A 12418-nucleotide genomic window follows, 5' to 3' on the forward strand; every position below is an offset into this window, starting at 1 on the left:
CAAAGCTGCTAAGTGTGCTGTGCTCCTACCTTTCTTAGTTGCTTCAAAGCTGTCGTGGAAGTGTATCCTCTGAATGTCGTAGGTTAGTGTTGTGTTAGGCAACAAAGTTCTGTTTCTATTAATAATATTGGCAGAAAATCTGAAGGCTTGCTCCTCAGCACTCATAACCTGGGTATTGGGGCCATCTGCATACTCAAAGATTCCTCCTGCAAGACAAGACAAAACCAGCATTACGCCACATAAAGTTTGATTATTAATCTTATGTAGCAAGAGCGAGAAAACTCTTGGACAGAGCTGTGACATTTGCAGGCTGAACAAGGCTTGCTCCCGGGATGTTTCCTGGGCTGAAATAAAGACATGAAAACGTTTGGGTTTTTGTTACATCCTGGTCCATGGAAGTGGTCGGAGTGCCAGCTTTGCAGGGCAATAAGGGACAAATTTAAAGTCTTGGAATATTTTTATGAGGTAGGTGAGTGGCTTCCCGTAACACTTTAGGACCAGACCTTGGGAAGTGCGGACAGGCTTACTGCTCAGCTGCAGAGGTGCTCCAGGTTTGTGCTCTGAGGAGTTACTGCGGCACGAAGCTGGCACTGCCCTTCCCTCCGTGCCACGCTGGACCCCTCCCTGCCTTGTCCACCCATCTCCAAGTCCTCACACAGGAGGCAGGCAGTGCAGCACTGCTGCTTGCTATTTTTAGTGCCATTTTTAGTGCCCTTCTCATCTTTTGTTGTTCCTCATGTTTAGTTATCCAAGTTCTTAATTCAGACCAGCAGAGACTTCTGAATTTGCCTACCCTACAGCTTATCTGCTCAATAATGCACATCTTGAATGCATGCTTTCCCGTGTTCCAACGTTGTCAATGCCATTACACCTCCCCAAGGGCAGCAAGCTCATGTCACGGTATCGCTGGGTTTCTTGGCTCTGTATCTGAGAGTCCTGTCCTCAGTTCCCCACTGACAGCCGCTCCAAGTGAAGTGACTCAGTGCAGGCGTAAATTATGTAATTGCACGTCCTTGTCGCTGAGATGTAGGCACTGTCCTGTGCCCCTTACAGAACCACGGAAAGACACATAAACCTTGCTCTATGTTATTAAAAAGTATACCAAAATAATTAATGGATGAGTGAGATAAGCAAGTGCAATTGGTAACAGATGGTCTCTGGGTTCATTAGCAGAAGGAAAATCTTCCTCTTCAATTTAAGGTAGACCTAAAATGTTTTGTTATAGACAACAGATGTCTACTCAGCCCTCCTAGTTTTCAAGCAACTGCATGAATCCTCCTCCAGGAGCCAGAACACATTATCTATAGTTTTTGTGGCAATTTGGTGTAAGCCAAGAGTGCCACTTTGGCAAGAGCCAAGCTGACGTTTCTGTTGACAGCCGTGCTCTGTGCGTCTTCCCAGGAACGCGACAAAGCCATGGGCTGAGCAAACCGCAGCAGCAGTGCTTGGAGATTTTCACAGCAAGGGTGCAAAGGCAGTTGCAGAAGGCCTCTGACTTTTCTGCTCCCCGTGATCGTGGCAAGTCACTTCCCTCCTCCTGCAGACTTTGTGCATCTGTGTCCCCGGTTGTAAAGTGAGTGTGGTAATTAATTAATTTACATTCATAAACATCCAAAAACGTTTGAGCTGTTCACTGCATGTCTCTGGTAGAAAAAAGTATTACTGATTGCAGTACTAACTTGGGCAATAGGGGGAAGAATGAAGAAAAAGAGGCTGAATGCTCATTCTGGAGGCCCATTTCAGCCCCATGCGATCTTCAAGCAAGTCACTTATGACCAGGTTTTCAATCTAGAACGCCTAGCAGTGTAGGCAGGAGCCTAGCAAAATTGTCCAAGTGCCTCATTCTCACTGGATCATGCCAAAACATTTGGCTATTGACCGGCGCAAGGACAATTATTCATCCATATCAAAGTTTGCACATGCTGGTAGCTCAGTCTAAGTTTCTTAGGGCAGAGAAAGTTCATACACGATATTACAGCAGAAACAATAAACAAAACTAAAGTGAGCGTGAGATTAATCCCTGTTTTTCTGTTCAAAGCTTTACTGTCCAGAACATTTTAGCAAAGGATTTTTTGTTTTCTAGCATCATCCTGAAGTGATAACTGGGTTCATGTTACATTGATTATCAACTCGCTGACATTAGGCTTTCTCCTAGCCCAGAGCTTTCAGGGTTGCTTTGGAGCATGTCTTATTATGATAGAATATAGAAGGACTGGGTGTGTGGATTATTGGTGTTTGAACCCAAATAAATTCACATTCCAGACATCCAACTGGATATAATAGGCTTTTTGACACAAAAGAATTTTCTGTGCAGCCACCCAATACCTTGAATTTAGTGGCAGGCAGTGAGAAAGCAGACAGGCAGAAGTAATGCATTTCTGGTTATACTGCTGGGTGCTGAATATACTGGGACAGTGTGAAATCTACTGCAGTTGCTAAGGTGTTGAAGAGCGGCCACCACATGCAACAGCCTGCTCTTCCCTCGGAAGGCCGGGGGACGGAGAGCGTCTGACGGCAGCTCTGCGCTGCACCCGGGCGTGCTGAGCCCAGCCCCGTCCCTCCGGCAGCGCCTGTGCTCCTGGAGATCGCGCGCTGCCGTCCCTCTTGGCTTGCGCGCCTCTCCTTCAGAGATGTTCATTCCGATCATTATTTAAAGAGCCTAATAACTGGCTTGAAACAGCTGATTAATGCATAATCTTCATCATGATTACATAGCATAACTGGCATTAATTTGAAAAGCCAGCTAATTATGAAAATAATTGTTGCAGCTTTTTCATTTGAGCAAAATGGAGAATATCAGCTTGTGCTACTGAGAGAATGAGGGATGTGACATCAGCTGGCTGATCACTGGGCTGGGGGGGACCCACACGTCCCCCGCAACCCTCAGTGGGAAAGATGAAGCAACACAAAGCTGGGCAATCTGCTGCAAAGAGTTCGGACAAACAAACTTGGTCAGCTCTCCCTGTGCTCCCCAGAGAGAGGGAGCGCACGTGGGCCTTACGACAGTAACCTCACTGTGACTTCACTCTTACAGAAACACAGAAAGTCAATGGCTATGAAAAGTCAACAACAAAACAGTTTCCGCTTTTATGTACTACCTATAAACAAGTTTCATCTGAGATAGTAACACTAAAGGTCCTTTAGTGTTGCTGTCTGTCTCTAAACCATTTCTGCCTCTGCCTTGTTTTTTACGGTATTTCATGTCTTGAAGATTAATTGATGCTGCTCGCTTGACCTGGTGCTAATGACCTTTTCCCAGTATTGCCTCTGTCTGTTCAGGTCCCAGCTTCCCCTTCCTTCTTTCTTGACCTCCCGTAGCTTTGCAGACAGATCAAACGCGGCTGTGCTGAGGTCTGTCACGATTTGCAACGTCCTCCTGATGTTCATGAGAGTGTTCGCTGCCAAATGTATCCAGGAAGGGACCGTGCTGTTTCCTTGACCAGTCAGTACAGCCCACAGACTCCCTACTGCAAGGCCATGTGTTGCGCAACACGCACTGAGGTTTAACAACTTCAGGTTGCGTTTGTTTGCGTATATGTTTCTCCCTGAAAACCTTCTTTTTATGCCATGTTTGTACGGCCTTTAGTGCAATGGGATGCAGGTCTGGCAATCGGCCGTGTAGGAGATGCCTCAGCACCAACTGTCGATATCTTCTCAGGCGGGACAGGATCAAACGCTATCAACTGTTATCACTTACTTTTACGTATTTTTTGAGGGAGCCATCCATTTTACATCTGACTTCTTGGATTTTAAATATCAATCACCAGGCAGGTTAAATAATTATTCAGTTGTCTTTTACCTTTAAAGCAGGCTAATTGGTCTCCAGAGAACGTCAACCAGCAAATGAGAAAGTACACTAATTAGAATCAACTTCCCGTCTTATTATTTTATATTATTTTATGTCATGACCGCTGACGTTGCTGCTGAGGTGGGCAGGTTTAAAAACTCAAAATGAGAATCCAAAGCAAACGCCTGAAACTCTTATTTTAGATCTAGACCAGAACAGCAATAGTAGGGCCAGGCCACGGGAGGGAGGCTGGCACTGCACGTGAAGGGAGGTTTAGCTGCAAAACACAGAGGATCTCACTCTAACTGAGTAGCAGAAAATTAGCCTCTCTGTTCAGGGTAAAATCTGGATTCCACGAAACACCCGAAATCCCGCTGATGTCAATCAGAACAGGCCCGAGTCTGTCTGCATCAAGCAAAGACATGCTGCACTCCTCCCATCTCCAGGTGACGATGCTGGAAGACCTTTGGAATGGCGCCAGGAGGGAGCCAGAAAGAAGCCTGGTCAATGGGCTGGGGATCCTTTTCCAGTGCTTTAGCTTACCCTGAGCTCTGGGTGCGCCGGCTGAATGCAGTTGGAGTTATTTTTAGCTTTGTCAAAAGCTAAGTCAAGAAAGTCCAAGTATTTTAGGTTTTCACTTTCTCCCCTCTTCCCCTTTTTAAGAAAACAAACAGCTTCATTCTCAGAAAGAGAATTCCAACAGCCCTTAGTGTGTGGTGTGATCTCTTATCTTTTACTCCTTATAAAATCACTGAGTTACTTAGCTTTGAAGAACAACTATTTCTGATAACACTTTTCTCTCCCCCGCTGACAGTGTTGTTAACACATTTAGACAGCTTTCTGACAGTCTCTTTCCATGTGACATCCTGGAAGAAATACTTGTTTTGAAATAGCTCTTACTGAGGATGGAGCCAGCCTGAGCTCCTCCAGGGACGCAAGAGCTCCTGCCTCCATCTCACAGACCTCTCCTGCCCCAAGATCTCTATTTTATGTATTTTTTCTCTGATGTCACAAAATGTCTTTCTTGTCGAACAGCGGGGCTGGCTGTGGCAAGGCAATTTGTCCTCTTCTGATGGGCTCTGGTTTGGGGACAGTATTAGCAAACGGGCCGGTCAGGACCGGTGCGCATCATCTAGTGCCTCTTCCTCCAGGATGCCGCTCGGCGGGTCCCCGAGGCAGGAGGACGGGAGAGCCCTTCCTCACAAGACGTGATCTCCCCTGGGAAGGCTTTGAGAACTGACGCTTCTGCTTATCTGACCAGTCCAGTGGAGAGAATTTCACCATCGTGGCCAGGTCCCTCCAGGGCTGGCATTTATACTGATAAAGAGAAAGGAAATAACACTGGTGGGAAGTAAAAGAAATTTCTCAGGAGCACAAGGTTGTGCACTGGGAATGGAGCTAAAACTCCCAGAGGCTGCCATCAGCATGGGACTGTTCCAGCCTCAAATGCAGTAATACTGAATGCAGGGAAAGCAGCAAAATCCGGAAGGCAATAAATATCACCTAAAGAAAAGGAAAAGCAATGACAGATTTGTTCACAAGAAGTCTCTCCTTGCACTTTCCCCCAAGGAGCTGCTACTATAAAATGCTCCACAAGTAAATGCAGCTTCAGCTGGAGCTGGTCCCTCGTTCAGCCAGGCGTTGAGTGGAGCCCCTGCGTCTGCTGTCGATGCCAGCTGGTGTTCTCCAAACAGAAACAAAGTCATCCTGTAAACTGATGAGCGAGGAATGCCGTGCCGGGAAGATGTTGGGGGCTCCCACCCTTCAGCACCTATTTGGTCGAGAGCCCTTTTTCCCACCTGGGAGGTCCTCGCACCCCGGAGACGCGCAGTGGAGCCCTCTGCCCGATCCTCCCCGGGCTCCCATCGGACTGTACACGTCCGACTGCAGCAGCCCGGGATGTACTCCCTGCGACGGGACCGTGGACGGGCTCAATGCAAAGGCAGTAAACAGAACTTGCAAACTGATTGAAACAAACCTTCTGGGAAGGAGCTGAAAATAATTTCTTAGGTCCGTCAATGGGTTTCTGATTTTGACAGAACAACGGAGCAGCAGGATCTGGGCTCCTGTCCCCTTAAACTGCTGCTGATCATGCATCAGCCCTGTCACTTCAGTGTGGCACTGCTTAATGTGATGCAGCAGAGCCACGTATCCAAAGCAATTTCAGGCTTCATAAACATGCATCACGCAAGAGAGACCCTGTGCAGGAATCTGCTGCTGCTGCTGCTGCTCAGAGGCCCAAGCTGTCCCTGCCCAAGGAGGTTGCTCTCTCTCTGGATGCTAATTGCTAAAAACCTAGGAGGAGGATCTGACTCTGAATGCAGGAAGAGGATTAACCCCAGAGCCGGTGTGTCTGGATTGCTTACACTCACACGCTGCCTGTATTCATTACACATCTCTTGTAAGAATTAAAAAGGAATCGGGCCTGTCCCCGAGCAGACATACGTTACTCCCCTGGCAGTTTCTCTGGCTCTCAGGTCCAGGGTATTTCCAGCTGTATGTTCTGAGGGCCGCAGGGTTCACTCTGCCTCCACGGACCGGCGAAGGCCATGATGTACCTGCCCAGCTGGCAGCCTCCCCCGTGCCCACAGTACCCTGCAGCGAGATGGAGCCAAGCGGGTGCTCAGCGCAGCCGCTCCGCACTCTGTCTGCCCGCTCGAATAGCATGGCTGGGGGGGTTCATGAATGCCCCGGCTTATATTGCTGGATTTGCTCCCTAACAGCCTTCAGAAGAGGCCGGACGTGGGGCAGGAAAGACAGCTCTCGCTCTGCTTTGAACCCCCCAGTGAGCTCAGAGGAGGGACAGACACAGGAGAACCGCTGGTCCCCGAGGTGGCCGGGAGCTCCCCGTCCCCCCCACACAGTCAAAAGCAAACGTGAAAATTCAGATTTCTGACCGTAACGACAGCCCCAAGGCACCGGCAGCCTCCGCCGGCACTGCCGCCCAGCCGCCGCCGTGCCACTTCAGCACGGGGCCGACTGTCGGAGGGGGACGCTCCGCTCTCAGCTGCCGGCCCGCAGCCTGGCTCCCCAGCGCTGCTCGCCTTGCCGGGGCTGTCCGGGGACCCCACGGCGGCTGACGGGAGGAGCTGGCGAACCGAGTAACGCTCCCAGGACCTCAGATTCCACCACGTTTTGCAGCATAATGAACGGCCAGGTACTTGCTGAGTAATGCCAAGAAAATGAGTTCAAGCAGAAAATCAGATACGCAAAATGCGCGTGTCCCGTAAGGAGGGATTTTCCCGCCTGCTGGGACGGAAAGCCTGTCACAGCAGGTTGACCCATTCCCAGGAGACGGGGCCTCCCTCTTTCTTGTTTTGATATTGAATATGCAAAATCCTATTTCACTTGCACTGTATTAGGTACTTCATGTCACAGGGGGTGACATTCCTCTCCTATGTATAAGCCGTTTAACGGATGAGCAGTCAAGTGGCAAAGAAATACATTATTAATGTTTCTGGTTAAATTAACTGATTAAAAACACTGTAGCTAAAATGTATGTATCAGCACTTTACTCGCGCTAAATGAGAAATTAATGGAATATGGCGGCTTGTTTTTTGAATGAAAAGTAGATAGGCATGGTCTGGAAAGGTAAGCCACCTCTAATAGGAATTACCCGTTTGGTCCGTGGGCCACGCAGGTGTCGTTTGTTTAGCACACGCGTTTGCACCCTCGTCAGCGCGTGCGGGCGCAGGCACAGCTCATCCCCGCGGGGCTGGGGCAAGGCTGGGCGCGCGTGCACGGGCTGCAGCTTCTAGAAACAAACTTCTCGTTTGCAGCTCCTACTCGCTTGGCCTAATTGGCAATGTTTCCTCTGCCATTTCTTTGAACAAGCTGTTCTGGTGTTGCATGTTTTACATCTGAGAAAGAAAATTTACCACAGCAGCAGTGCGTAACCCCGACCAAGGGAGCGGATCAAAGCGCTAATCTGAGATCAAAGGCCTTCAGCAGTGCTCCAGCAGAAATAAATTAAGTTAGCAACAGATTTTTTAATGATATTTACATTTTTAATTTGCATAATACATGATTAAAATGAAATGGGCATTTTTATTTTTTAAGCAGGCTCAATTAATTAAAAAAAAAAAAGCAGCATCATAATCTCCTAGGAATAGATTCCCATCAAGATAAGGGCAATGAAAATGCCAAGAGACTTTTCATTTACCCAATATACAGCTCACGGCATAACGCAGATCTCCACAAGTGACGAGGGAGCTGCGGCCCGAGAAACGCCCGAGGGGCAGAGCTGCCAGAAGGAGCCCGGTGACACCGGTCACGCCAGCCTCCCTCGGGGTGGCTGGGAGCCGCTCCCGCCAGCTCTGCAGCTTTACTTTAGGCAGGCTTCTTTCTCTGGAAAAGGTAGACCTTGCAAGCTTTGGGCTACTCGCGTTCGAAGCGTTCTCACTATCAGATACCTCACCAAATACTTGGGCTCACTTTGATTAATTAGCAATTCAGATTTTTTGTGCGTGGGTTGCCACAAGTACGGAATTAAAGCACAGGATTTATCCTTGCCTCCGCTTTATGCCATCCCGCTGCTGGGGAGGAACAGCTGGGCTGGACCATGCCCACCCGCGCAGGTCGAGTCCGAGGCCCAGACCGGCCACGCAGGAGAAGCGCGCTGGAGGAGGCGATTCGGCCTGGGCTTCCACCTGCTCCGAGCGATGAGCAGCTCCCTCCCCAAAATCTCACTGAGACTGCGTAAACTCAGCAAACTTCTCCTGGAAATCACCAATGACCGAATAAATCAGGCGTGCTTGGATGTCATTTTTATGATTGTGCTTTGGGCTATAAGCACGTTTTAAACTGTAATATATGGGAGAAAAAAAAATGTTTGAAAGCTTAAAATTATTAAGGATCTATAATACAGGGTTTAGGCAACACAGCTGTTAAGTATGTTTTTCTATTGTGTTTTATTGGCCTGCAGTGTAATCTAGTGTTAGATGTGATGTCCATCTGGTGCACGGCTCAAGCGAAATATGAAGCAGAGAAGCAAGGCCACAACTGAAATAAATCCAGGCTCATGCCTGTGATTGACTGGGCTTGTAACAAAATCTGCAGGACGATAAAATACTTCAGATTTGTCTTTATTATGTGCCGCGGAGCTCAGCGCTGGCACCGGGTCTCCCTTCACACGCCCCCGGTTTCGGACTCCCCCTGCCACCGCCGTGCTCTGCACCCGCAGCGATTAATTACGGGTGCTACAGCAGAGCCTCCGCCCCAGCAGGCAAATGCTTTTCTCATCCCAGTGCAAACTGGGTCCAACTGGTTAATTTGTGAGTATTCACTGCAAACTGAATACGGGGTGTTGAAAATTGAAAACACTTTTTTTGGGAAAAAAAGTTGCCTTCTGAGTTAAACTGGAATGGGCAAATCTCTGGGAGCTGCTCCAAGGGAGCCCCGGCTCCGGGGCTCGTCGGACACGCACAAGACCACTGACCAAGGGGTGGGCTCTGCAGGTCCTGCAGGTACTGCCTTTGGGCCGCTCGCCGACTCCTGAACCGGTGGCCAGGCAGCAGACCGTGCCCCGTCTGCCGTGTCAGATGTGAGAATGAATCTAAGAATTCATTCGTAAGAATGAAAATTGTGCGTAGGAATGAACCTCGCAGAGGAGGAGCAGTAATACTGGCTGGGCAACAACTGCTCAACCTCGAGTGTAGCGCAGCTTGGCTGGCCGTGGGTTTTTATCGTTCTCTGTCCATTTTCCTTCCCTACTAGTTATTAGCTCCTGTTTTACCTGGAAATAGACATATACCTGGTATAAGTAGGAAATAGAAGGTGTCCTGCAGTGAAATGAAGTCTCACATAAAAATTCAGCCCAATTAAAATGACGAGTATTGCATGTTAATTAAATTCTTCTTAAATATTCATTGCTAAACAGCAGCTAATAAATGTTAATACCCACCTGGCACCTAGCATATAATATTAGACTTAAGAAATCTAAATTAAATCCTATACTTCATTTACAATGTAACCAAGTACCGGCAGTCAACTGATTGTTTCTCATTCTTGTGTTGATGCTTCCAAAAATCAGGGCTTTAAGTAAGATGATGCATTGAATAGCAAATGCAATTCTGCAAATATTATGACATATTGTTTGTCATCTGCCCTAAATATTTAACAGTTCAGTTTTACAAGATCTTTATGCCACATGCTGAGAATTTGCTCCTGATAGATGCTGAATTTGATTGACGAAATGGATTCCGTTCAGGAGCTGACAATCCCAAACCCTTGTCAGGGCCTTTGCTCTTAGCATCTTCTGGTTCTTTCCCCTCTTTTAAAAAGAAAGCAGAGAGAGGGGAAAAAATCCCACAGAGTTCTCTGGAAAAATTGTTTCTGCTTAATCCCATCTACTCTCTACAGGAAAACCTTTATGTAGGAAAAGATCAAAGGTCTGTAATAGATTTCAACAGGTCTCCAAGAGGTGCGCGGTGCAGAAGGGAGTGCAAGGCTCCGAGTGATTAAACTGCCCTGTGCTGCGGGTGCTCAGGGGCAGCCAAAGATGTAACTGGGAGATTTAGACATCTATTTTAGCCTTTTTATCTTCCTATTTTAATGTCGTTAAACAGAGAGAAAAAACAGACTTTGCCAGGATGTGGTGCTTGTGCGTGCTGGGAGCGGGAGGTGGTGGGGAGCTCGGGGGCTGCTCCCAGGCAGGGGCTTGGGGGACCCGTTGCTGCTCCAGGCCGTGCTCAGGAAAATAACTGCAGAGCCCATTTTTGGTGAGGCGGTGTTTTCCCTAACAATTCCTAGACGGTTACTCCTTACTGACCGAGCGGGGAGGGAGGAATGAGGAACGTTACTGGCGGGGCGGGCAGACCCTGCTCACAGCGCAGTGGGGGAGCCCCCAGCCCCGGAGCATCCCGGGGAGAGGGCGGCCGCTGCGTCTGCGTGATCCGGTATTTTGTGAGAAAAAAAAGCGCAGGATTTTTTAGATTTTTTCCCTACCTTGACTAACGTCTTTGACGGTGGGAAAGATCTGCCTAGGGTAGGCATTTTGCAAACGTATGTTGTTCAAAATTTTTTATGAATGGTTATTTTTCCTTCCTTTTTTTTTTTTTTTTTCCATTTCTTAATTGTCAGTTCTGAATGTCCAGGGTAATTACAGCTGAAAGACTTGCTGACTTAAAAGCAGCACTTTATTCCAGGGAATGAAAGAAAAAAAGGGAATGACAAAAGGGTCCGCTCTGAAAAATTCTTTCATTATTTTCCTGTCATCTGTACTCTCGATTTACAAACAGCTACGCACAGAGCAGGGGGTGCAAAGGGATGCGCTGGAACTGCCTGGCAGCACGACTGCAAAGGAATTTTAAATTCCCCTAAATGATCAAAATCAGCTATTAAAAGTCTTTTCCATCTCATAAAAGAAAATGATGCACATGAAAGGCAGCTTGCGTGGAGCTGTGATCGGTGCCTTTGGCTGAACGCATTGCTCGCTCTGGGTCTTGGTGAGCGTGGCCGTAGCGCAGGGTCCCCGTCAGGGTGGTGGGCACCCAGCCTGCGCCCCAGCCACGCTTCCAGGCTGCCCAGCACGTTCTTATATCGCTTCTGGCCCCTCTAGCCAAGGCCAGGGCTCGGCACGTGCTGCGTGCGGAGCTGGGTGTTCGCACCAGAGCAGGGTCCCGATCCCATCCACGCTGAACTCTGCTTCTGTGGGAAAAGGGGTTTGGATTGTGCCGCGAGAGGGGACCAGGCCCAAGCGCTGTCCTGGGCACCGGCTGCTCCGCGCCGAGCTCCGGGAAGGGCAGCACCCCACCGCAGGGCACCGAGCTCTGGGAACGGCAGCACCCCACCGCAGGGCACCGAGCTCCAGGAAGGGCAGCACCCCACCGCAGGGCACCGAGCTCCAGGAAGGGCAGCACCCCACCGCAGGGCACCGAGCTCTGGGAACGGCAGCACCCCACCGCAGGGCACCGAGCTCCGGGAACGGCAGCACCCCACCGCAGGGCACCGAGCTCTGGGAACGGCAGCACCCCACCGCAGGGCACCTGCGAGGCCGTTTTCACGCCTCCCCGCCAGCTCCCCTCCTGCTCCTGGAGAGGTGACAAGCAGCGAGTGCCACGTACGCCATGTCCCCACTCCGAGCTGGGAGCCGCTGCTCTGCAGAGTGATCCAACTGCCACACTCACAGAGCTGAATGCATTTCAGTATGAATTGAACCAAATATCTGCTAATGAAGCTGAATATTCATTATGATGACTAAACAAACTAAGTGAATCACAAATTAAAGTGGGTAAATTATTAGTTTGGTAGCTCAGAAAAGGGGAAATTTGAAGACCATTCCAATTATAGAGGAGGTGGAATAGGAAAGCTTCATTAATAGATTCAAATCTAATTAAAAATGCATGTTAGTCATCGTATAGTGCTTCACACCTTTGTCGTCAATGACAATGGATGTAAGTGTACCACTTCTCTGCTCAGCAGTGACCTAACCACTTAATTGTTCACACCAAACCCCAAAGCTTTGATGTTTTGCGATAATTCCAAGATTTATCATAGTGATCACTGTTTGTTTAATGCTAAGGACACTGTTTCCTCAACTACAGCATTATGAATTACCAAGGATTATGTGTTCAGTGGCTCCTATTGATTCATGCAGAGCTAATTAATGAGCTACACCCAATCATAAACATG

The 12418-nt window shown here is 48.7% G+C and overlaps 1 protein-coding gene across 1 annotated transcript in view; it reads right to left on the bottom strand.

Moving 5' to 3' along the window:
- GRIK3 (glutamate ionotropic receptor kainate type subunit 3) overlaps positions 1-12418 on the bottom strand; it is a 123580-nt gene that overhangs the window by 54873 nt on the left and 56289 nt on the right. Inside the window, exon 2 of the mRNA XM_072884958.1 lies at positions 30-206. Coding sequence (XP_072741059.1) covers positions 30-206 — 177 coding nt within the window. The remainder of the gene's footprint in view (positions 1-29; positions 207-12418) is intronic.

This window comes from Ciconia boyciana, chromosome 21, assembly GCF_034638445.1.
Source record: "Ciconia boyciana chromosome 21, ASM3463844v1, whole genome shotgun sequence".
NCBI classification, from domain to species: Eukaryota; Metazoa; Chordata; class Aves; order Ciconiiformes; family Ciconiidae; genus Ciconia; species Ciconia boyciana.